Source organism: Lepisma saccharinum, chromosome 29 (assembly GCF_977018435.1).
Source record: "Lepisma saccharinum chromosome 29, izLepSacc3.1, whole genome shotgun sequence".
NCBI lineage: Eukaryota > Metazoa > Arthropoda > Insecta > Zygentoma > Lepismatidae > Lepisma > Lepisma saccharinum.
Window position 1 is genome coordinate 33,951,741 of NC_139257.1, and position 24,554 is coordinate 33,976,294.

Here is a 24,554-nt window from a genome sequence, read left to right on the forward strand (position 1 = left end):
GTTCATTTGTTTAAAGTCACGGAGGTAGAAATCGAGCAGCACAGGTAGATAGATATACGTTATTGGCCAGCAAGTTGTTGGTTATAGTTCTTCTAATGTGTGGAAATGCTATGTGATTTCTATTGTGAAAAACAAGTGTTTAAATGACGAAGAAAACAACGAGTACTCAGTTTTAACTCCTGATCGTATTTGGCGCTGCAGTCGAAGTGCAATTCGAAAGACAACACTTCCAGTCCACGACTTGAAGACCGCACTCCAAGACCTACTCGGAGGATGCTCGCTTCAAGTACGGTCTTGCACCTTTCGGACACGGCCTTAGAATCGAAGCCCACCCACAACCCCTCCACTTTCACTTCCGGTTGTTCTCGTTGCAGTGTTGCTCCTGGTTTAGACTGAAAATTAACTCTAAGATTACCCCAAAATTCCCTTACCGATCTTTAAATTCTCTGTGTTGTTGGATGACATGTTTTAATCTCTCCTCTGACAAGAGTTCGAACCTGGGACATCTGGTTTCGTAGGGCATTACGCTCACCACTCCCTCACAGTGGTCCGCGTAGTGTATAGATTTAGCCTATTCGGTATCATATAACACATGCTTGTCTAGTGCATTGTGACTGCATATAATTGTGAGTGACCTCTCCCCCCCCCCCAGAAAGTTTCTGCCTACGGCCATAACATTTATCAAATTTAGGGAAATAATTTAGACATGAAACTCTTAAGTTTCTTAACAATTGTTTGTAATTATTAAAGACCGGATTTTAAAGGGAAATCATTTTTTTATTTTTCAACATGGATCATGGAAAAAATAACACAAGTGTTGATAATTAATCTTCTATCAAAAATATTACATAGTTATGACTTTCCTTTTTTCCACTTTTTGAGCCCACATTCCTTTTTTTATCTTTTTAAAAATATTTTCCTTTCTGGTCCCTTTATTCACTAGTTTTTCAACCTATATTCATCCCCCCCCCCCTTTCAAAAAACATCTTCCTTGGTCCTTTTATTGACAAGATAAACAATATTTTGTATGACTGTTCATTCCCTGAAAAAAATATTCAACAATTGTCTATTTGGTGCAGCTTAGGGGGAAAGAAAGAACAAGCGCCTTCTACCGTACCTTTCCTCGATGAGTGTTGGGAGTACGTTGCAGCGATTGTTGAAACAATGCGATCTGGGCTTACACAGCAACGAACGCATTGTAATGTGCTAGATTTAGACTTTTATTGTGAAGTTTTTTAGAATAGTTTTAACTTAACTGTGTCACAATGACGACGGTATTGAGTGTCAGTAAAAAGGCGAAGCCAGCTACTAGTGGCAGCAAGCTATGGAATGCGGTAAGCTGTTGCAAGAAATATTTAATCGAAACGGGTGGTAAGATTATTTGCTGTACTTTACCTTCCAAAGAGAGGAATGAAAAAGGACTATAGTTTATTTTTGCACTCCACTAAAAATATAATTTTAAATGAAAGCACAATATATACTATTCACGTATAAAAGGGATTCAATAATACGAAATTTAAAGTATCCATTTTTATATAGGAATGGTATACATTGTATATTGCGCTTTCATTTAAGATAGTATTTTTGGTGGAGTGCAAGAAAACTATAGTTCTTCCCCCCCTTTTTTGGCACTAATTTTAGCTTTTTTGTCCTTTTTAGAGGAAAATATTTCCCTTTAAAATCCGGTCTTCAGTAATTCTGCCTAAAATGTTGTTGCAAATATTTCATGAGGATTCTTAACGATTTTATTTTACAGTATTGTTATATTAGCATGTGTGTAATCAGGAAGAAGTTCTAACCCACTTTCTTTTGCAGGCTGAGGAATCCTGTCGTTTTCAAACTGAAGAAGGATACCACACGAGGTATGTTCTTCCATTTTCGGATTTACTATACACGGTCGTCTTTTTGTGCTTTTGTTAAATTGTGTGGGATCCAACGGGCACAAAGCTTTTTCACACCTAAATGATTGCGCAAAATTGTTTGTATTTGACTCATGCCAATACCGAAGGAACCCTGAATTTCGCGATAAGTCACGTGTCGATCACTGTTGATTAGTTCACGAACTGCATCAATGTTTTCTGGCACAATGGCTGTCGATGGGCGGCCTTCACGAATTTCATCACTAAGGCTAACCCGGCCACATCTGAATTCTTGAAACCAGCGATAAATTCTCGTCTTTGATGGGGCATCTTCGTGAAAAGTTTCGATCATTTGAGTAACACACTGTTGCTATGTTAAACCTTGCCGAAAATCATAATAAATCATGGCACGTAAGTTCTCTCTTGTTAATTCCATTTTTTTTTACAAACACCTCACTTCAAACTTCTATCCAGAAACGAAAAGGAATCCGTGTTACATCAGTCCTTGTATTTACAGTCGACAAATATCACAGTTTATAAATATAACAAAATCTAACAGATTGCACAGTTGCCAGTACCTGATTCCTGAAACTTTCAGTGCGACCCTCGTATCACAATGGGTCAGAGCCAGTGATGCGCGTCTACGCGTAAACAACGATAGTCTACATTCTACACGTATACTATTTTATACACGTAGATGACGTAATCTATGTAAACCACATGGCGAAAGGTGATAACTTAGCAAAGGGCGCCGTGGAATTTAAACAAAATTATATTGCGTATCAGTTGCTGATGTGTGAGGAGAACTTTTCATACTCTTTCTTCCAAATTCGAACAATTTCTTACCTAGGAAGAAACCTAATATGGGAAATATTCTAGTGTTTTATGAGAAAAAGACCACTCTTGCCTCACGACTGCCATCTGTTGTTGTTTTTTGCATACTATTTATCTTCTTCCATAGTTGATAATAGAAGATAAGAGAAATTTTGTTGTAAATAGGGTTCTTTTCATTTCCTTAGAAACCAAAATAGTTAAAAATGTCACTTTCATTTCATGAAACCCTTGAAAATTAATTTTAATGCACTTTAGATTGTGTACGTGGTCAATGTAAACTACAACCCAATGTAATCGACGCGTAGTTACGTGTAGACAACGCATGAAGACGTAAACTTACAGCCTACGGCACATCACTGGTCGCCCGGTGGCGACGTCTCTGTACCTTGTGATAAAATAAATTATTTGGAATGACAATTTTCAACTAACATTAACTTAAACTTACGTGGATAGGGGAAGCTGAACCATGGAGCCTCTTTCAAAGCAGATAGCCTAGTGTCCGTTCTAGCGGGGTCATTTTCCGGGAACACCCCGTATGTTGTTAAGATTACGCACATCCCCCATGCGATTCCTGTGGTGATGAGGACCTGTAATGACATGTGATCATGAGAGTTACACTAAAAGGAATGATGTACGTATATCTTAGACCTGAAGAGTTTGTATGTTTACCTGATAACCACATCTGAAAATTCGCAGATATCCTCTGAGTTCAAATTAAATTATAAGAAAGACATTACCTTGTTATTCAACACAATAATCCGGAGAGTAGGGGTTCAGTTTTTCCTTTAATTTTTTCAGTTTAAAGCCGCCACGGATGCTTCCTCTGGTTCGCTATTACTTTCGTCCTTCCCTAAACTCTTCTTCGCAATAAACTTAAATCTAGCAATCGAATCCTAAGAATGCAGAATGTGCTTTCATTTAAACCTTGTCTAACGTGGTAATTATTTACTGCTGGAAATGCAAAAGCATGTACAAAGTAATAATTTCATGGGTTGTTCAAAAAGTAATGTCCCACTTTTTTTAAAACTGTTCGCTCTACATAAATGATATTCACGCTGAGAAAAGGTACATGTTTCACCTACATATGTAATTTTTCTACAAATTCTCCGTTCAGTTCTATGGTCGTGCGCCATCGTGGACGATGGCATGTCTTCAAACAATGTACCAGGTTTTATCTCGTTCAGGTAGTCATCTCTTGAACAACCCCAACAACGCCTTCGTCATCGTCAAGCCTATTCGGCGCATTGCTTTCTTCATTGGACTGAACAGATAGAAATCTGTTGGGTTGTAGGGTGGTTGATGGAGTACAGTCTAGCCAAGGTTAGCGATTGCTTCATTATTCGACTAAGGACATAGCCTCCAAAGTTTTACTCCTCGTCAACCCATGCCCGTCTCATTGTGTATTTTATATACTTCATCTGATCACCTTTCGTTAATTAGTTCTAATAGCCCATACGGGTAGAAAAGCATAGTTAAATAACAAAAAATGCTTCCAATTTCAATTTCACTTTATCCGATGTATTTTGACAATATCTCGATTCTATACCTTTCGATACCCGGCGGAGGCACTTAGTGGTTCGGATTCCATTTTAAACTGTAGGTCCAGTCCCAATTAGTCTTACTGTGCATAAAGTGATCTTAAAACACCAAATCAAACAAAAATCAATCGATTCTATACCAGCGCTCACGAAATGAGGCGGCGGGCAGAAATGCGTTGGTGCCACATGTGTGAAAGACAATGCGAGCCAAGGCAAAAGTAGCTTTTTGCTGCGCATGACGTGGCAGTGTCCATTATGCTGTGTTGCCTAGTCGAAGCTTCAACTTCTTCCAAAGGGAAATACACCAACAAACATTGGTACATTACAAATACGGGGTGCAAAATTAAAACTTACATTCGATATTCTAGCCAATCGATACGCCAGCGACGATGTGGCAACACAGCCAATTGTGCCAGCTGCCTAATTGTGTGTCCCCGACTGTAAGTTTATTCATCTACATTTTTGTTGAGCGTTAAACATGTTGTAGTAACCTATATATACACGTACATTTAGTGCAATGACAGGAAATTTCAGAAGCATACTATTAAATGTTGCACTTGTCAGATAATCTGATCACGTGCCCGATGACCCCGAGAAGATTTGATGCAACCACTGACTGCATATTCAAAGGCGTGGCTGGCACTGATGATACGAATGGATGACGTCATTGCAGTCAGGGCTCATCTTCACGTCATTCAGAATACCCAGTAACATTGAACTCTGATTTGAAGTTGCAACATGTATCCTTTACATTATATTACCAAGGATGAAATCACAAGATGAAATAAAGCTTTTCCCCGCATGGTTACTTGAGTTACTGCAGTTCATTGTTCCTCACTGTAGCGCATTGTAAAATTGTAATATCGTGAACTTAACAAGCGTTAACCGAACCAAGACAAATTCTGTTTCCAAGGTACATAAAGGGAAAGTTCCCCCTGCTCACCGTGCTATGAAGGCACATGGGAGATATAGTCTATAACGGGAATCTGTGGGGCAAGGTCGCGCATAGCGACAGAGAAGAGGAGAAAGTGAGTGGGTGGAGCGAAGCAGTACACGCTGCTGCGAAGACTGGTAACTTCAGTCGATTCCCCCTCCACGCAATCCCGTTCCCTCTCCGTGTTCATTGGTGGATCCGCCTCGCGTCACTACTTGCGCAGAGACTTGATTTCGTTCGCTGGATCCAGAGATTCCAGGGACAGAGTATAGGTGCCCCACATTCGTAATCTCGGCCAATGGTGAAGGTGATGTAATCAGCACCAAACTCTGGCCGCCTTCACCCCCTAATATTTGCCCAAGAAGTTAGGTTGCCTGTAAATTTTCCTGTCATTCTCGGTTGTGCTTGATACGATTCGCGATTGTTTCACCAGTACGGCCACTCTAAAAACCCCGAAAATAATAATAGAAATACTTACCGGAAACAACTGGAAGAAGTTGAACCGCACTGTGTGGAAACCACGGAGCTTCTTGTATGTTGGGACAACAAGATTCACATTGCGAAGATACTGAGAGCACACTGTGAGAAGTAGCATCGTCCTGCAGGAGGAAAGCAATTCAAATCATTAACAATCTGTTCAAAGCCCTTATTGTTCAAATACTTGCTAAGTAGTAGTACATATTAATAACATCAATGCAAAACGTCTTGAATGGCATGCAGAGCGATGTGTGTGGTCGTATGTATGTCGACTAAGTCGTGTAATGCAATCGTAGTATTTCTCGTTTTTGCTATTATGTTTAACGTCCCATTTATACTACGTTCTTGTGAAAAGAACGTTACAGTCATGTTTTTTTTGTTTTTTTCAAGAAAGAGGCCAACTCGCGGTACTTCACCAATTTATAGTTACGTTAATATTATGCTGGTTAATAACAGTAACATGGCCAACTAAATATGAGTGCTGAAGCGGATAGGGTTGAAATATTTTGTGTGCGGTAGGGAGGTCCCATTTATTACAGACCAGTTATCATGAGGATTGGATAACTAAACTAACTAACTCTCTAGCTTTCTTAAACCCGAAGGTTTAATTTTGGCCTCCCGATGACGCAGTGGTAGCGACGTCGCCTTGTAATCAAGGGGTCCCGGGTTCGATACCCGGTGGAGGCACATAGTGGTTCGGAACCCACTTTAAACTGTAGGTCCAGTCCCAATTAGCCTTACTGTGCACAAAGTGGACTTAAAACATCAACTCAACTCAACCGAAGGTTTATGGCTGCAGCAACACAAGCCTTCCATCTATCCCTATCCTGGGCAAGATCAATCCAATATTTTTCCATCCTTATCGATTTCCTTTAGGTCCATGTCAACGTTATCCCTCCATCTTTGTCTTGGCCTTCCTGCAGGTCTCTTTATCTTCAGGCTTCCCAACAATAACCCTGTAAACTCTTCTTTCTTGTCCCATTCGTGCCACATGACCCACCGCTCTATCTCTTCTTGATTTAGTTATTCTAATACGAGTAATATATGGATATGAATACAAATTATGCATCTCTAAACTATGTAACCTTCTCCACTCACCTTTCGCCTCATCCCTTTTAGGTCCAAAGATTTCCCTAAGGATTTTATTTCAAATTACCAAATGTTTCCTTGTTTGTTGAGGCCTCCTATCATAGGGACTAACGTTATTGCCTCGTAATCAAGAGTCTCTGATTCGATTCCTGGTGGATGTCTGAGCATTAAGTGAACTCGAAAAGAGATTTATTTAGTAAGGTTTAGGGGTGCATTGGTCAGCCTACGAATGTCCGTCCACCTTTGTCGGCGTACTGTCTATACGTTTCAATTTGGTCATCCTTCATGTCCTGTAGTATTTCTCTGTATTTTCCTTCTATCTTTTATTTTCTCTTAAAGAGGGGTCTGGTTTAGATAGAGCCAAGCCACATTTATTTCCACTGCGCACGTGTAAAATCACATCAAAGAAGATTTGTAGCTTGCTTTGAGCCCACTTTATTCACAGATAGGCTAATCGTGACAGGGTCTACAGTTGGGTGGAATCCGAACCACTATGTGGCTCTCCCGGGTATCGAATCCGGTACCACTTGATTACAAGGCGTCGACGTTACCGCTACTCCATCGGGGAGGCCCATTTAAAGTCCATGTTACAAGTATGAAAATGTGGCTTGACGCTATCTCGTCTCGACCCTTCGATAGGTCACCGTGAATTTGAACGTTGACACTTGTACAAAGACACACCGACCATTCGAGACGGTTTAATCTGCATAAGTAAGTATTTGGCTCAACCAATTTTAACTTTATCAGATATCGGCACTTTGTTGACACGGACAGGTGACCTTTCTTATAACTTTCCTGATTATTGTCCTAAAAAGACTGCTCAAAAGTTCTAAATTGTTTACCCTAAGTGTATATTTGCCATCCGGTAAGTATTCACTTTAACATGACAGATATTTCCACCTCACAGCACCGTCGTCTTCGCAGCTTAGAGTCTCATTGGTCGACGCATGCCTCTTAAGGTTCTGCGTTCAAGTTCAGGCCTAGGCATTTATGATTGTCTTGAATTTCATTTTTCTCAACGTGATGAATAGCTTTAAGGGTTTAAATGACCACCTTAACTAAACAATAATACAAAATACTTGTACAGAGTACTTACAATCCTGAAATGATCCAGTTTCCAGCTGCTAATTCTGCCCCGTGCTTGACCAATGACAGGCCAACAAGGGCAATTGTTGGAGCTACGGTGAGTGGGGTGATGAATCGCAGGATGAGACCTACCAACCCTGCACAAGACAAAAAGTTGAGGATTATCTCGCAAAATTGAAGAACACAGTTCTTACAAGTAAAAATAGCACTTGAAAAATAATATTATTCTAAATGATTACTTACGGCCATTTTATGCAAATACCCATGCTCAATAGCGCATGTAAGAGATGGTTGTTATAGGTCGACCACAAGGAAAAAAACCTTCCGTCTAAAGCGTTCGCGCATCTTCCCTGCCTTTATCGGTGCTCGGGGCAGTGTTGCCAGGTCAAACTTGAAAAAATTGGGAGATTGTTCCTTGGGAAACCAGAAGATCTGCTACAAAATCCGATGAGGGGGAAACAATGTATTTTTATCAGGCGGGTAAACGAGGCATATTACCCCGTAATAATGTTGCCCTCTCAGAAAACATCACTTGAGTTTCAAATTATCACGTTCCTACATCCCTATTATAATAATGGATGTAAATTACTGTGACTGAAATCAACTCATACGTCTGAAATTATAGGTACTTTTATGTCAACATTCATTTTCCAGAAGGGGAAATAATAATGTAGTAATAGTAATAAAATAATAATAATGTCCTAGCACAATTGAGTATCGTTTGGCATAATTTTACAGTTCAAGCAGCACTTTTCATGGCTCACTGTAGTTCCACTCTACCTCTCCCCTCCATGTTCAAGTAAGATGAGCAGGAAACGAGTTTTTGAGCAGGCCGTTGGAGGTTCCATAGCAATAGTTTATTAAGGAATTCTCCCAAGTGTGGCAACACTGACGTGCGCCGCGCTGAAGGCTCATTCCCCCTGCTCTTTCCCCCACCCGCCAGATCGATGAGGTTCTGCGCAGGTTTCTTTCCTTGTGGTTCCACTATAGCCTTGTGCAAACCGTAAGTTGTGCAGCCCTTAATGCCTTAATTGTATGGATGGAATTTGGCAAGCTGGCCAACAGTTTCTCTCAAAGAGAGAAACAGCTGTGAGCAGTAAAATATTTATTTGTTCTAAAATCACAATTATCATTTTAAATACATTTTAAATAAGTAGTTGGAGTGCAAGAAATCATAAATACATAAAGGTTGAATTATAGAAGCCAATATGGCTGTATTTAGAGTAGAGTTGTTAGGGTTCAACCCCTCAGAACATTCTGATATGTTGGATTAATAAGGCAAGTTCAGAAATCAAAATCAACAACTGATTTTCAATACTTATTCAAATCTTTTCAAAAACAACAGGCAGAAAATGCTGAGAGAACCCTTTCTTGATATGATCGAGCCAAACTTTTCAAATATTTGGAATTTCTGAAATATTGGCGAAATAGTTTTAAACACAAACCACCTGTGCCCCCACCTTCTCACTCTCTCTTCTGGCCAGGCCATTCTCTTTCCAATATTGTCCCTGGTTCAGACTGAAAATTCCTTTATGATGCACTGAAATTCACTTTCTGACCTTTAAATTCTTTGTGCTGTTGGATCAGGTTTTTTTTTTCCTTGTCAAGTTCGAACCTGGAACCTCTGGCTCGTAGCCCCCTTCACATACTCACACACAACACTCGGCAGGGTACGTGGATTTAACCTGTGTTCGGTCTCAGAACACATGCTTCCATTGTGAATAGTGACTACAATAGGATCAATTGTCGATAAACCCGCCACGATAGTTCTGTGTACGGCCATGCTTGACAAAGGCAGGGTTGAGTATCTTTGACGCTGTATCCCTGAAGGGATGAAAACCACTTCCTATGATACAGCAAGAATAACTAATCCCTTTATCTTCAAACAGAGTGAAAACATCCTACGCTAACATAAGGTGAAAGGTCTCAACCTACCTTAAGGTGAGAAGTCTCAACCTACCATAAGGTGAGAAATATCAACCTACCTTAAGGTGAGAAATCTCAACCTACCTTAAGGTGAGAAATCTCAACCTACCTTAAGGTGAGAAGTCTCAGCCTACCATAAGGTGAAAAGTCTCTTCCTACCATTAGGTGAGAATTGATTGATTGATTAATTTGGTGTTTTAAGTCCACTTTATGCACAGTAAGATTAATCGGGACTGCAACTACAGTTTAAAGTGGGATCCGAGCCACTATATGCCTCCACTCATAAGGTGAGAAGTCTCACCCTCCATTGGAGGCACTTAGTGGTTCGGATTCCACTTTAAACTGTAGGTCAGTCCCGATTAGCCTTACTGTGCATAAAGTGACAAAACACCAACTCAATCATTCAATCAAAGTCTCACCCTCCGTAAGGTGCAAAGTCTCAAACTACTGTAAGGTGAGATGTCTCAACCTACTATAAGGTAAGATGTCTTAACCTACCTTAAGGTGAGAAGTCGCGCCCTACCTTAAGGTGACAAGTCTCACCCTGTCGTAAAGTGATTAGTTTGATTGATTTGCTGTTTTAAGTCCACTTTACGCACAGTAAGGCTAATCGGGACTGGACCTACAGTTTAAAGTTGGATCCGAACTACTTGTGCTGTCGTAAAGTGAGTCTCGCCCTGTCGTAAGGTGAGAAGTCTCAACCTTCCATAAGGTGGGAAGTCTCAATCTTCCGTAAGGTGGGGAAGTCTCAACCTTCCGTAAGGTGGGGATGTCTCAACCTACCGTAAGGTGGGGAAGTCTCAACTAGTGTTGCCCACGGGACGAGACGGGACAGGCTTTTAAAAATTCGAGACGAGACGAGATTGACCATGTGTCATAAGACAAACAAATATTTTCGAGACGAGACATCATTTCCACGAGACTCCACGAGGCGAGACAGGCCAAAGTCTCGTCTCGTGGGCAACACTAGTCTCAACCTACCGTAAGGTGAGATGCCAGCCTACCGTAAGGTGAAATGTCTCAACCTACCGTAAGGTGAAGAGTCGCACTCTTCATAAGGTGAGAGTTTCCACCTCAATAAGGTGAGAAGTCTCGCCCTACCGTGAGGTGCGATGTCTGGTCTCGCCCTACCGTAAGGTGAGAAGTCTCACCCTATCGTAAATTGAGAAGTCTCACCTTATTGTAAATTGAGAAGTCTCGCTTTACCGTAAGGTGAGAAGTCTCGCTTTACCGTAAGGTGAGAAGTCTCACCCTACCGTAAGGCTGAGGAAACTCACCATTTGAGCACGCCTATTTGTGACAAGCAACCTGAAATCAACTAGTATTACAAGATAGATCATCTCCAAACTCACCACGAAATACGAGGTCCTTACTATTTTCCTAGACTATAACTCGACCAGAAAATGCACGAAAAGCTATACATTTAATTTAAATCCGAGATTGAGAAACTTAAACTGCCGCACACTTACCGAAATAACCAATCACAACTTGCAGCAAAGAAGCGGATATGATAGCGCCTTGCACTTCACGCATGCGTAGTTGCCAGACTTCCGTCCTGTTGTCTTCGCTCATTGCTTCCAGATCGCATTTTTCTGGGCACCGCCATTGTGGCAAATGCAGGATTGCAAGTGTTGGAACAATGAATGCAAAGCTGGATCCTTGCACGATGGGTAACCTTAAATGGAACGATTGACGTTTTATAAAAACAACAGAACATCGAAGGTAATAATTCAATTTACTTATCACTGAAATGTATTTACCATAATATTGCCAGAAATGTTGTCCATTCCTTTTTCATTAATTTTATCTTGTACTCTAAATGTTTTTTCAGGAAAGGTTTTGCACTGTTTGTATAAGTATAATTTGTGTATGTATTATTTGACCATTCTACTTCAAATCAGGGAGGCAAGCTACAAATGTGCCTTTTGACCGCTTGGGCTAGTAGCTACAAATGGCCTCCAACTAGATATAAGCGCCCGATACCTCTAAACTAAAGATGGATCCTTCTTTCCCACGAGAACAGAAAGTAGCCCTTTATTCCACTAATTTATCATATAAAGTACTGATCAATACTTTCTTGATAAATGCTGATTTTAAACATTTGCGGAGGGATATTTTGCCACTTATTACAGCCAGTAGCAGATTGGTCAATGGTCAGGGCCGGATTAAGGTGGGTGCTATTGATGCTGCAGCATTAGGCCTATTCCTGAAATAGGCCCAGATGAAAACAGACGAGAATTTTCCGAAAGCTGAACAGTTTTCTTTTGCTATATTAACCTGAAAATAAATCTTAGAATGAAATTTGGAGCCCCACAGCGTTACTTATTATACAGTTACTATTATTCTTTGCGCTGTGACGTAACTATAAATTCGTCGTATTTATTGTTCAGCGAAGATTTCAAGTTAATGCTATCAATTTTACGTTAAACAGTTTTATTAGTAATTTAGCTGCGTGTCTTGCAATATCTTGGCGATTGTTGCCACTTAATTATTGTTCTGTAAGTGCGACGTACAAAATTTTTCACCTTGAAAGTTAGTTGTACAGAAAATCGGCTCGGGTACCCTTTTCTACACCCTCGATTTTTCGCACATTTCAAATATTCTCGTTACAAAAATTAGTTCTTCATAATAAACGATGTTTCTAAATAGCGCGGAAAGTAATTTTTTAGATCTACGTGCTACGAAACTTACGTTTTTTATTAAATTAAAATTCCTTGCGTAACGTCAAAAAGGTTTTTCACAACTTTATGATGGCGAATGATGCATTCATGTCACAGGCGCAAGTCTGAAGATTTCGGATCATCGATTTATGTCACAGGCGCACGTCTGATTTTTTTCTTTTTCTTCTTATGATTGACTTGTGCAATAGGAACATTTGCGATTGCGATATGTTCTCTGTGTGATATATTGGCAGATTGGACATTTCAGACATTCGATTTCATTTATGCGACTTCAGAAATTGGAAATAATAATATTTTTTGGCAACTGCATGCCGTAAAGGGGAGGGTTGTTTTTTCTAAATGACTTCTGGGATGGGATAATTTGCGATTTCTAATTTTTATGATGGGAAGGGAGTGGAGGTTGGTATTCTGTGGAAAAGGACAACAAGGACTTTCAACGTAGGAGTTACTTCATTTTTGGACTTACAAATTAAACTTCGACCCACAATTCAATACTTGGCCTTGGTAAAAAGAGATAAGTTGCCTTCTTAGGTTTAATTTTAGCCTTCATTTTTTGTGTCTTCATGTGTCGATGCGGAAAACAGTGAGAAATAGTGTTGGGGCAGGTGACTTCGGCCAATTTCTAACATGCCTTTAAAAGGGACTCTATAGATACAGGCGGGGCCGCGGTAGCGGTAGGGGGCGGTAAGTCAATTACCCCAGGGGCGGAGCCGAGAACCGGTGGGAAATTTTGACTCAACAATTGCAAACGACAAAATCGCCACTTTAAATGGCTGTACAGTCGTAAATACTTCTTTCCGCGCTCCAATGTTTTTTTATTCACAAATAGGATCACATAACCTTCATAATGAAAGAAAAGAAATTCAAAATTCGTGGGTGTAGAATAGGGTACCCGACCCAAAAAAATCGACGGTATTTCATTGTTTCAGCATCAGGCCCAATTTCGTCTTAATCCGGCCCTGTCAATGGTAATGCACGAAAATATGTAAAAATGCATTATAAACAAACAACAAAATATACAACCTTATAATCCAATGCCATAAGTATCCACACTACTGTACATAGATCTCTAGTTTAGCACTAAACCTTGTTACCACTAATATTCATTCTATGTACTTCACACCTTAAAAGAAACACTGAAGAAAATTATATTGAACGTATTCTTCTACGTATTACAGTTGTGAACATTCCACAGAGTAAATCCAATCCAATATGTATATAGCCCCAATCCCACCACTCACTGACATAAATGTTCTCCATGAAGGAAGCCCCGGAGGCGAAAAATGCCCGATTACGACCCCCCCCCCATGAAATCGTCCCAAAAGGCCGAGAAAATTCGAAAATCGCTCAATTAGCCCTTCCTTAAGGGTGAAAATGCCCTTTTCTCACGTCCTTAGCAACCGTTGCCACGGACATTTTTTTGCAGCACACATTGTTTCCTTCAATTCTTAATTGTCGAGATACATTATATTTCTCACAGATCAATAGCACACAGATGAATGAACTCCTGGCTTTGAAAAGGTGCCTGAAACAAGGGTGACATCTACATAATAAGGAGTTTCAGCCCAGATACAATTACGTTATACTCAATGCGTAAATATCTACATCGTGCTTGTTTTAACTAAATGTTTAGGGGGTATAATGACATGCAATTCCTTGGAGCTTGCCGTGCCTGTTGTTGTCCATGGAAACGGACGTTCCTAGGGAACTTAAAGAAAGTTTATTTTCACCCCGGAAGCTACTGTAAGGGAATTATGCTAGACTTTTCGAATTTCAAAATACGAGCATCAGCATTTATTACAGAGGCAAGGTAGGGATTTGAGGGGAATGACGGAAAACAGTTATTATCCAATTACGTTCAAAAATGTGAAAATAACAAAATATGTAAATATTGAATTTTCAATTTAGTCGCTATTCAATTCGTTTATGCAAAACATCCAACTACTTATCTTGAAACGGTTATTACTTACTCAGTTCATTATTAAGAAAATATACAATAATATTTTGAATATTTGTACCTTATTAGAGCCCATACACACATAAAGTTACTATCTAAACTTTACAAATTAGTGAACTTGTACACATGTTCCCCATCATCCAATACAACATGCAGACATTTTCAAAGTCATTAAGGTCATTGAGGAACCCCATCTATAACGTGATTGCGCCCACAACGTGGCCGAAGGTCACGCATGCGAGCGTACAAGACGTGGCCAAAGGCCACGTAGAAAGTACGCGAGAGTACGGTAACAGAATTCCTCACTCTTCAACATATCTAAATCAGCAATCTCTTATAGTAACCGAACATCAACAAGTTAGTCCATAACCATTTTGTGAGAGTACACAAGTACGTCATGTAATAGAATTGACGTCAAAACATAAGAGAAGTATTATATTTTAATTCTAGCATTTTAAATGTCCAACTACGTTAATTATGACAATTAAACAACTATAAGTAAACTTCATCTTTAAAAAAATATAAATTGAAATTTGTGAAGTTTACAATTATTATTTGTTCACTGCATTACTAGCCAGTATAATCATGAAACTGATAATGTATTTTACCTTTTTTACCTTGTTCAACTAATGTACTGTGTCACGTTGTAATGTTAATATTTTCGTTACAATAATTTTTTTGAATGTGTTACCGGACTTTATGTACACCCTGTATATTCGTGTCGGTTTTCAAATATGCCCCCTCTCACTTACCAGGTTCAACGCAGTGTATAGAGAGAAGGAGGGGCAGGGGAGTCTGTGCACGTACCGTATGTATTACGGAATTAGAAAACTTTCCAGCATCTTCAGAAGAATTCACAAATGGGTAGAACCGAGATCTTTGACGAAGTGGTTGGCACAGCGCACTATGTCAACGGGTTCGAATCCCGGCCTGGACATAGGTGTTCTTTTTGAGTGTCCCTTCATCAATTTCATCATATTACCACTCACCCTCATATTCGCAATTAGCCAAAAGTGGCAGAAAAGCGAAGTAAAATACAGCAAATAGAACACGACAAATGAACATGCAAATTTCGAAACGTAAAGAACTGTCTATTTCTTGAGAACAGTATGTGTTGAAAGATAAATCGAAGGCCATAAGTAACTAGAAAGATGATGACACAACTCAAAAGGTTAGTGGAACAGCCATATGTAACTTCGGGGTTGACGAGACAATAAAGATATGCAACTAGTCCATGACGTCATTCCAGTTTCTGCCATGGGTTTCACTGCTGGACCTTCTTGGGTTAGAAACCGTGATAACTGAAGATATAAAACGTGAATTCGACAACTCCTTCTCGGACAATCGAGTTGCGTACACAGTTGAGCAATCTTGGAGCTTCTTGGAAATAATTGACGGTTGACACTCATAAATTGTTATTAATGACAAGGGCATACGATAGGATAATGTTCCAAAGCGTTTTTGCGAGATGTAGTCTTGGACTTTTGCCTGTCCTATTTATAATAATTTTGTAACAAATGTATCCACATGCGAGACTGGCGTAAACAATGAATATTCCAGTTTAAGTGTCTAATCTGTCGCTTCGGTGTGAAGACTCCCTTAGACACTAGAGGACAGAAAAATGTCCTGGGAATGCTACATAAGCAGTAGCGTTCTCAAGGAATTACAATCCAACTTTTGGACCAATTTTCCGGGAAAAAAATTCACTAGGAAAATATAGCGCTGGTTACAAACACGTATGTAGCCCTCATTACAGTAACAATTCTCTTATATAAAAAATTACAGGTCACCAGGACGCCTGAAAATTTCCACCTGGCGTAATTACCTTTTTTCCTAAATATCGAATAAAGTACATGTTTTTAATGTTTGTGTGATTTCTGTATCACGTGAACCATTAAATCACAATAATAAACATGCCGTTATATTTTTTTCACCGTTGCTAGCCGAATTTCAAAATCTGCAGCGATATGGCAGAGTCGGTCAGAGTCGGGGGCAAGACCAAAGGAACCATGTAGGAAGCTGTTCAGGGATCTAGGTTTTCTGCCACTCCCATGCTTGTACAGTTTTCACCTGCTCTGCTATGTAAAAGCAAACTTCTATGATTTGTTTAGGTGCCACCATGACATACACAATTACAACACAAGAAATAGAAATAACTTACTAATACCTGTACACAATACAGTTCTATATGAAAGAGGACTTAAGTACTCAGGGACTCTCTTGTATAACAACCTTCCAAACCACATAAAAAATATTGAAACCTGCAAAGCTTTTAAGAAAGACCTGTACAAATACTTACTGGAACACTGCTTCTAATCAATTCATGAATATCTAAGCCTGCAATAATGTGTATTTTTCTTCACAACTTTCGCTAATTCATATCTTATTTATTAAAAATAAAATAGGTATCGTAAAACATAAACCATATTAGCCTATACTATACTGATATTGAGGCATCTCAATGTGCATCAGAGGTTCCAAACATGGTGTGGTTCCTGGTAAAAAGTAACATTTTCATTGCAGAGTTTTATTACATTATGTTGTACTCAATGATATTTTATTATATTCCACAGCTACCATGTATTGTATTGACATCATATTATTGTATTATAATTTTACTATATTTTACTGTAACCATAAATTGTATTTCATTGTTTTATTATAGTGCATTGTTTATGATATTGTAAACAAACTGACATGTCTGATATCACTGCCTGTATATGCAAATAAGTGATTCATGGATTAAATAAATCTTATCTTATCTTGTCTTATTAGAATGTATTGCATAGTTATTCATGCTGTTACAAGTTCAGCCTTCTTTTGGAATGTCACTCTGGTGCAAGAATTAATTGCTTTTAATTCAATCTTGTATTAATTAATAGATTAAAGGTTTTAAGATAATATTTCAAAATATGTAGCTTCATCTTAGTTCGATTCATGGCTTTCTTAGACCATATTTACCTCCCTCCCAAAGAGCTGGCTCGTGAGATATAGAGACTGGCGTCATATTAGTTTATTTTTTCTGCCCCTGGTTACAAGTATTGTGACTTCTCGAAAAACTGATCGGGCTGTCGGAGCCTATGAAGGGGGCGCAATCAGTACGTTGCAAAAGTTTATTTCAAGATCGTTTCGGAGCCACTGAAGGTAACTTCTCGAGCTACGAATCCTGTCATGTACCGATACCCTAAAAGAAGCTACTGCGATTTCACCCCCATTGGAAACTTTTCAAATACTGCACTGGGTACTGTTGGTTACTCACCTGGATCCCAGCGTGGATTGGAGGAAAGTGACCAATCCGGAGACCATAAAGATTGTCGATATCAGATATCCTCTGGCCGGGTCGTTCTCCAAAATGCACAAAGATGGCGCCAAAATAAATGGAACGGCTACCACGCCACCTACCATTGTTAGATATTGCTGTGAAGAGAAGAAATATTTCATTAATATTTTGACTTCTAGTTTCGTTATACTTAACGATCGTGTGAGAGCTTTCTCTTATTCAGTTCCCGACAGAACTAGAAACTGTCTCTAAATCCATCGTTAATACCATAGAACCACAGATTAATATAGAACTACCAATCAGAATTGAGGAGCACACTGGCAGCTGAAGTAGGAAAGATAACCAATCAGAAGCGACCTGTAGGTCACGAGTGCAGTTGTAATGGCGGCCGCGTGAGTTGTAAACAATGTATCACTTCACATTTTTAAAAGCCGATAACTATTCAACCGAGAGGAATAACGTTTCTTGTAAAACGTTATTAGGTACAAAACAATGGCACAGCTTAAATACATAATTTACAAGGTTTACTGAACACGTATGAAAGAATACTTTAGTTGTTTCAAATGTAAACACCGTGCACTTAACGTAGATGGTGTAACTCGACTTGCCTTTCATGCTGTATTATACATTGTAATCGCAAAAGCTAGCCGAAAAGTTACATGAAATGCTTGCGTTGCGTATAAAGTTCGATCTGCTATAAGATTTTTGGAAGCTTTCACATAGCATTTAAGCTAGCAAAAATGGCTTTCGTCTAAAGCCGGTTTAAATGATTGGTGTGAATATTTTATTTGTTGAGTGAAGAATCTACTAATTATTATTGTTTTAAATAAATAGAAGCTTCTTAGTATGATAAAAGTATGCACCAGTGAAACAGAAAGTAAAATTCGTGTGGGTATTAATATGTCTGACAAATTTACAATTCATGATGGGTTAAAACAAGGAGATGCATTATCTCCATTGCTCTTTAATTTTGCCTTAGAATATGCTGTTAGGAAGGTAAAAGAAACTAAAGAAGGACTAAAATTAAATGGTGTGACTCAGTTGTTAGCATATGCAGATGATGTAGACTTACTGGGGGATGATGTGAATACAATTAAGAATAATGCTAAAATATTTTTCAAAACTGCTAAAGAGATAGGTTTGGAAGTTAACAAAGAGAAAACTAAATATATGCTTACAGGCCGAAACCAAGTGTTAGGTAATAATCAAAATCTAATTATTGATAACAACTCGTTTGAACTAGTTTCCAAATTCAAATACTTAGGAGTAATATTAACAAATGAAAATTATATTAAAGAGGAAATAAAAAGTAGGCTTAATTCAGGAAATGCATGTTACTTCTCTCTTCATAAACTTTTGTCTTCTCGTTTAATATCTAAGAAACTAAAAGTTAAAATATACAAAACCGTAATTTTGCCTGTAGTATTATATGGATGTGAAACTTGGTCCCTTACATTGAAAGAGGAACATAAATTGAGAGTATTTGAAAATAAGATCCTTAGGAAAATCTTTGAACCTAAAAGGGATGAGGAGACAGGTGAGTGGAGAAGGTTACATAATTTAGAAGTACATAATTTGTATTCATGTCCAGATATTATTAGAATAATTAAATCAAGAAGACTTAGGTGGGCAGGCCATGTGGCACGAATGGGAGAGGAAAGAGGAGTTTACAGGATTCTTGTTGGGAAACCTGATGGTAAGAGACCTGTAGGAAGGCCAAGACGAAGATGGAGGGACAATGTTGAGATGGACCTAAGGGAAATCGGTAGGGATGGAAAAGAGTATATAGAACTTGCTCAAGATAGGGAAAGATGGAAGGCCTGTGTTGTTGCAGCCATGAACCTTTGGGTTTAAGAAGGCTAGGGAGTTAGTTAGTTAGTTAATAAATAGTTCGTATGTCTAAATTTCCTACTGAGATATTGTTATTTTACTTTCACAACAGACGCGAATACTATTTTATTTTGAAGTAAACTAAACATTGAACAGCCATATACGTATATATGAACTCTCTGGTTTGTTGGCTGGCTGTAACAAATAGATTGTGCTGTGTGTAGCATCGCAGTAAATTAATCTGCTAGTGTTATAATCATATATAAGTTATGAATTGTAATTAGTTCTTGATGGACTTCAAAGTAAATTTCACAATAAGTATTTTAGGAGCAAAGAAGTTTTCAATGAAATATAAATATAATATGGTAACTTAATGTTAATGTAAACACCACAATTTCTTGCACTTTGATTTGAATGTTGTGAAGTTTGTGTAATTTAATTGACTAGTTGGTATTGGAGGATATATTTCAAAACCGTAGGAGAAGGGTTTCATTAGAATATACAACCTGTATCGTAATATACGGGTAATGTAACTTTATGCTAGTGTGTCCATAAAGTGGTATATCAACATATGTTATATGCTCACATTCACTGCCACGAGTTACATGTGCTACATTTTTCAACAGTGCCAATGCTATTCTCTTATTCTTTTAAGAGAAAACATTATTTTCCCAAATCTTCAGCAGTTATTTGCATCTAAACTTACGAAGTGGTATACCGTATTTGTGCTGTCGCCATTTTTAAAGATGCGGATTTGAGGATCGTGTGAGACCTCTTTTGCTGCCTTGGCGAACTGAAGACGTAAAAAATCTTATGGTAGTTTCGAGTCGGAGGTGGGTCGGGAAGTGGGTGCTACTAAACAACCGTGTGAGACTGGCTTTAGAATCCTCTCTATTTCATCTAGGATTAAGAGCTGATTACGGAATGTACTTTCCTTTTCGTAATGTAAATACACTGCTGTTTGTGAAAATTGCAACACCAAGAAGGAAACGTATGATTGAAGTGAACTTTATACCACAGATTAGGTACATGCCAATACACAAATGATTAGTGTTACAGACCTGTACATGGTCTCTGACCTTGAGAATTCAGTATAGTGTGAAGCCCCCATGTGCTGCAAACAGAGCCTCTGTACATCGTGGCATGGAATAAAGGAGGGTCTGGATATGTTCCTGGGGAATCTCCCTCCACGCAGTTTGTATGCGAGTCCACAAACCATCAACAGTGTTTGCTGGAGGACCATGACGAATAAGTTGCAGACCAACCACATCCCGGACATGTTCGATGGGTGACATGTCAGGCGAACGTACAGGCCAGGGAAGCAGTGGTACCCGTCGTTCTTCGAAGACGGCTTGCACATTCCTCGCCACATGTGGTCGGACATTGACCTGCTGAAATATGGCATGTGGAGTTGCCTGAAGGAGAGGCAGTACCTCGGGCTCTGAAACCTACCTGATGTAGCGGTTGCTGTTCAGATTGCCTTCAATACGTAGGAGGCGAGATTACATGTTGTATCCAATGGCGCCTCAAACCATCACACTTGGCGTTTGTCCGCTATGCCGCTCAACAATGCAGGTTGCCAGATTGGGTTCACCACGGTAGCATCTAACACGTATGAGGCCATCACTGTAGGACAAGTTGAAGCGAGAATTGTCTAAAAACACTACGTTTTGCCATTCAGCATGCCAGCGACGGCGTTCATGTGTCCATTTCAGTCTGAGGCGTTTGTGGTTTCTGGACAATGGAAGCCGACGCAATGGCATGCGTGCCACCAGTCCAGCCTGCAGCCGACGGAGTCGAATCGTCGATGCAGACAAGTCCACAGCCGTTGCAGTGCTCCAGTGTTGAGCCAAGACTGTGGATGAAGCTGTACAGTCCGTTACAGCCATGCAGACAAGATGGCGGCCATCCCATGCTGTGGTCACATTGCGTGGTCCAGTACCTGCCCGTCGCTGTGTACGACCCTCTTCTATCCACTGGCTCCACACATGGATCACTGTCGTAGCAGCATGCCCTGTACGAGCCGAAATGTCATGGTATGACAAACCCGCTTCTAGGAGACTGATCTTTCTGCACCATTCGAACTCACTCACATGCTGATATTGCGCCCTTAGATGTCGACGAGCACTTGCTTTCAAGTTTCCACTTCCTTTGACGGCTCTTCACTGATTGAGCTTGGCGTAACACTGACCTTTCCGGTTACACAAGAGAGGGCGCTGCTGGACCTACGTGCACGCCATCTCTCTGCAATCCTAATCACTTATTGCTGGTACACTGTTCTACACATCCTCCGAGTTTGGATTCATTTGGGCCATTATTTCTGGGTGTTGCAATTTTCATAAACAGCAGTGTATGTGGCCCGCATGTGTAGTAGTTGTATTTCTTGCTGCAAAGATAAGACTCCTGATTTTAAAATTAGTGCACTGTTCCTCACGACTCACATGACGAGAGCTTTTCCACTGCACGAACGCCACCGACGAAGCCTCCTTTCTCCCTCGCTCACTCTTTCCTGTCCACCTCCTTGCAACTGTTCGCTCAGCAGTTTACACGTGCATGCAAGAGCATCTTTCACAAATACGACGGGTTGCCCTAGGCCTTTTCATGTGTTTTATGCCTATTCCATCCAAGCGATGAGGACCATATTTATACCTTTATTTTGAAAGTTGTAATTACTGTTATTTTTATTATTTGAGTTTTATAACATGATTCTCATTATCATAATTTTAATGTTATTATAGAAGACCCTGTGATCCAGTTACCAGCCTCGTTGGTACAATGCACAGCGTGGTACGCTATGACATCATGGGTCCCGGGTTCGAATTCTGGATAAGTAATGGATGTGCGTTTTTTAATGATAACAGGAAATCGAAAAGGGATAGAAGGAGTATGCCAAATAGAGGTATACAGAAGAATCAGAAATGTATCTGATTGCCAATGTTGAGATAAGGTTCTGTCCCTTTGGTGGTCGATTTCAGGTGAGAATTTTTCAACAGTGGTCCTTTTATAAACAGCTCTGGGGCTCACCCAGCCTCTAATCAGTGAGTACCTGTGGGTAATTTGGAAAACTGGGAAGGGATGTAAAGCTGCCGAGAAGTGTAGAGCTGATTAAATTACTAGCACTAGGGCTGCGAATGTGTAGGGTCATACATTCACACCCCTTGTGTGCATTCATTGAATGACACATGCAGAGGGGAAAGTTTTGCCGTTTTCATATTTTTACAAAAATATATTTAGTAGCAATGAAAGCTTTTGTGCAATTGATAATTACTGTTATATGTTTAAATTTATGTTACAGATTTGAGATTCGAGGTGTTATCCAAAAGTTCTCGAAATTTGTCCACGAATTTCTACCACCAATGGCATCATTCTTCAAAATGTTTTGTTGCTGAATGTGTTTCGGATTTGAATCACTTCATTCGTCATTTCAGCTGTTTCGCAGGGACATAAGCCTGGCGATTAGGTGGAGTCATTTGCCATGTCATTTTGAACAAAAAAAAAAACTTTTGCATAAAGCGTGATGAGCTGGTGCATTATCGTGGCGGAAATCCAGTTATTTATTTTCTTACCTTCTCAATTACCACTAATATTAATATTATATTTACATGTATTGCTACTAAATGTAGCTAATTTAGTAATTTGTGTTCAGCTGAGACAATGCTCACAAAAACCTTTTTAAGATCGAATTTTCGATTTTGCTATATTTGACAAGATAAGGTGAAAGTAGCAGGGCATTATACGTATAAATCACGCATAAGGTCAAGATGTTTCGCTATTTCGTAGGCACCCATTTCTCTATTAGAATGCATCGTTATGCATGAACACTAGGAAGAGTTAATGTTGGTTCGAAAAGTTGTTCGGGAGAGAAGTACATACAGAGAAGTTAGGAGACAGTTTTAAGAGAACTAACATCAATGTGTGTGTGAGAGTCAACTTTGGACCTATCGATCATCTCTTCGAGAACAAGACAGGTAATATGCTTTTCTCTCGATCCAACATTCCCAATGCAGTCTTAAAGGTCATTTTAACCTGAAAATGTGTGAGTTGCCATTCATTTAAAAGATTGTGTAGATTATGTTTATCTAGGTACCACCGCAGATGAAGGGGTAAGAATGTCGAATCGACCCTTCTTAATAGAAATATGTTTGGTATGAATCAAGGATTCCAGAAATGTAAAATTTAAGGCGAGGAAACAATTGGAAGTGGAAAAAAGTACTATTAATTGCCCCCCGATTCCGGGGTCCGCCCCTGGGGACCTACCGCCCCCTACCGCTGCCCCGCCTTTTTCTATAGAGTCCCTTTGAATGAAAACATGAAAAAATACGAATGAAAACATAATTTTAAAACAGTTGAATCCTAGTGGAAATTCGCATATATATTCCCGTTGAAAACCAAGGCTCGACCTGGCAATACTGTGCGTTTACAACATGGATTAGGTTCAAGGAAACCAGCTATGGCAAGTAATGTAGAAGTATTTTTATTATTATTTCATAGAAATGTAACTTCAAATTGAGAACTGCACAGTGGCAATTCGAAGTGCTAAATACGTACTATTAGCGCACATTTTTTTTTTTTTTTTTTACTTACTTTCAAACGCTGAAACACAAGGGTCGATTGTGCAGTCTATCCATCTTGGTAAATTGATGCATATAAATAATTTTTGTTTTACACGCAAAAACGCTAATCGGGACTGAACCTACAGTTTAAAGTGCGATCTTAACCTCTATGTGGCATACAGTGGAATACTTAAATATCAATTGATATTTTGAACAATTTTTAATTATTTCTATTACAACCATCGGTGGGAATCGGTGAGATTAAATGCATCGGCACAGACTTAATGAACACTCTCTTGCCAGACAAACATACCTGCAGCCCAAGAAGCAACGATAAGTACCACGGAGGCACATCGTCCACCTTGTACTTGAGATCCGTTTCTTTGCAAACGAGGCTTTGCTGAGACTCGACGTCAGCAACAGAATTATCGTCGGAAACACGGCACTCCATCCTGAAATCTAGAAGCTCCTCTGAGAAGATAACTCGTCGAAAACAAATGACAAACTGAA

General features: G+C 39.4%; 1 protein-coding gene across 2 annotated transcripts in view; it reads right to left on the reverse strand.

Annotated features, from left to right (window-relative positions):
• Positions 1-24,554, reverse strand: part of LOC145981204 (solute carrier family 23 member 1-like) — a 39,705-nt gene extending 15,151 nt beyond the window's left edge. Inside the window, exons 1-6 of one of the 2 annotated variants that reach the window (XM_083114327.1) lie at positions 24,358-24,554; positions 17,641-17,798; positions 11,213-11,418; positions 7,828-7,954; positions 5,644-5,764; positions 3,139-3,280 (exon numbers count right to left, since the gene is read on the reverse strand). In XM_083114327.1, the coding sequence (XP_082970453.1) occupies positions 3,139-3,280; positions 5,644-5,764; positions 7,828-7,954; positions 11,213-11,418; positions 17,641-17,798; positions 24,358-24,495 (892 nt within the window). In that variant the 5' untranslated portion in view covers positions 24,496-24,554. Of the gene's footprint in view, positions 1-3,138; positions 3,281-5,643; positions 5,765-7,827; positions 7,955-11,212; positions 11,419-13,547; positions 13,632-17,640; positions 17,799-24,357 lie in introns of those variants that run through there. The other variant, XM_083114328.1, reaches the window with a different exon arrangement.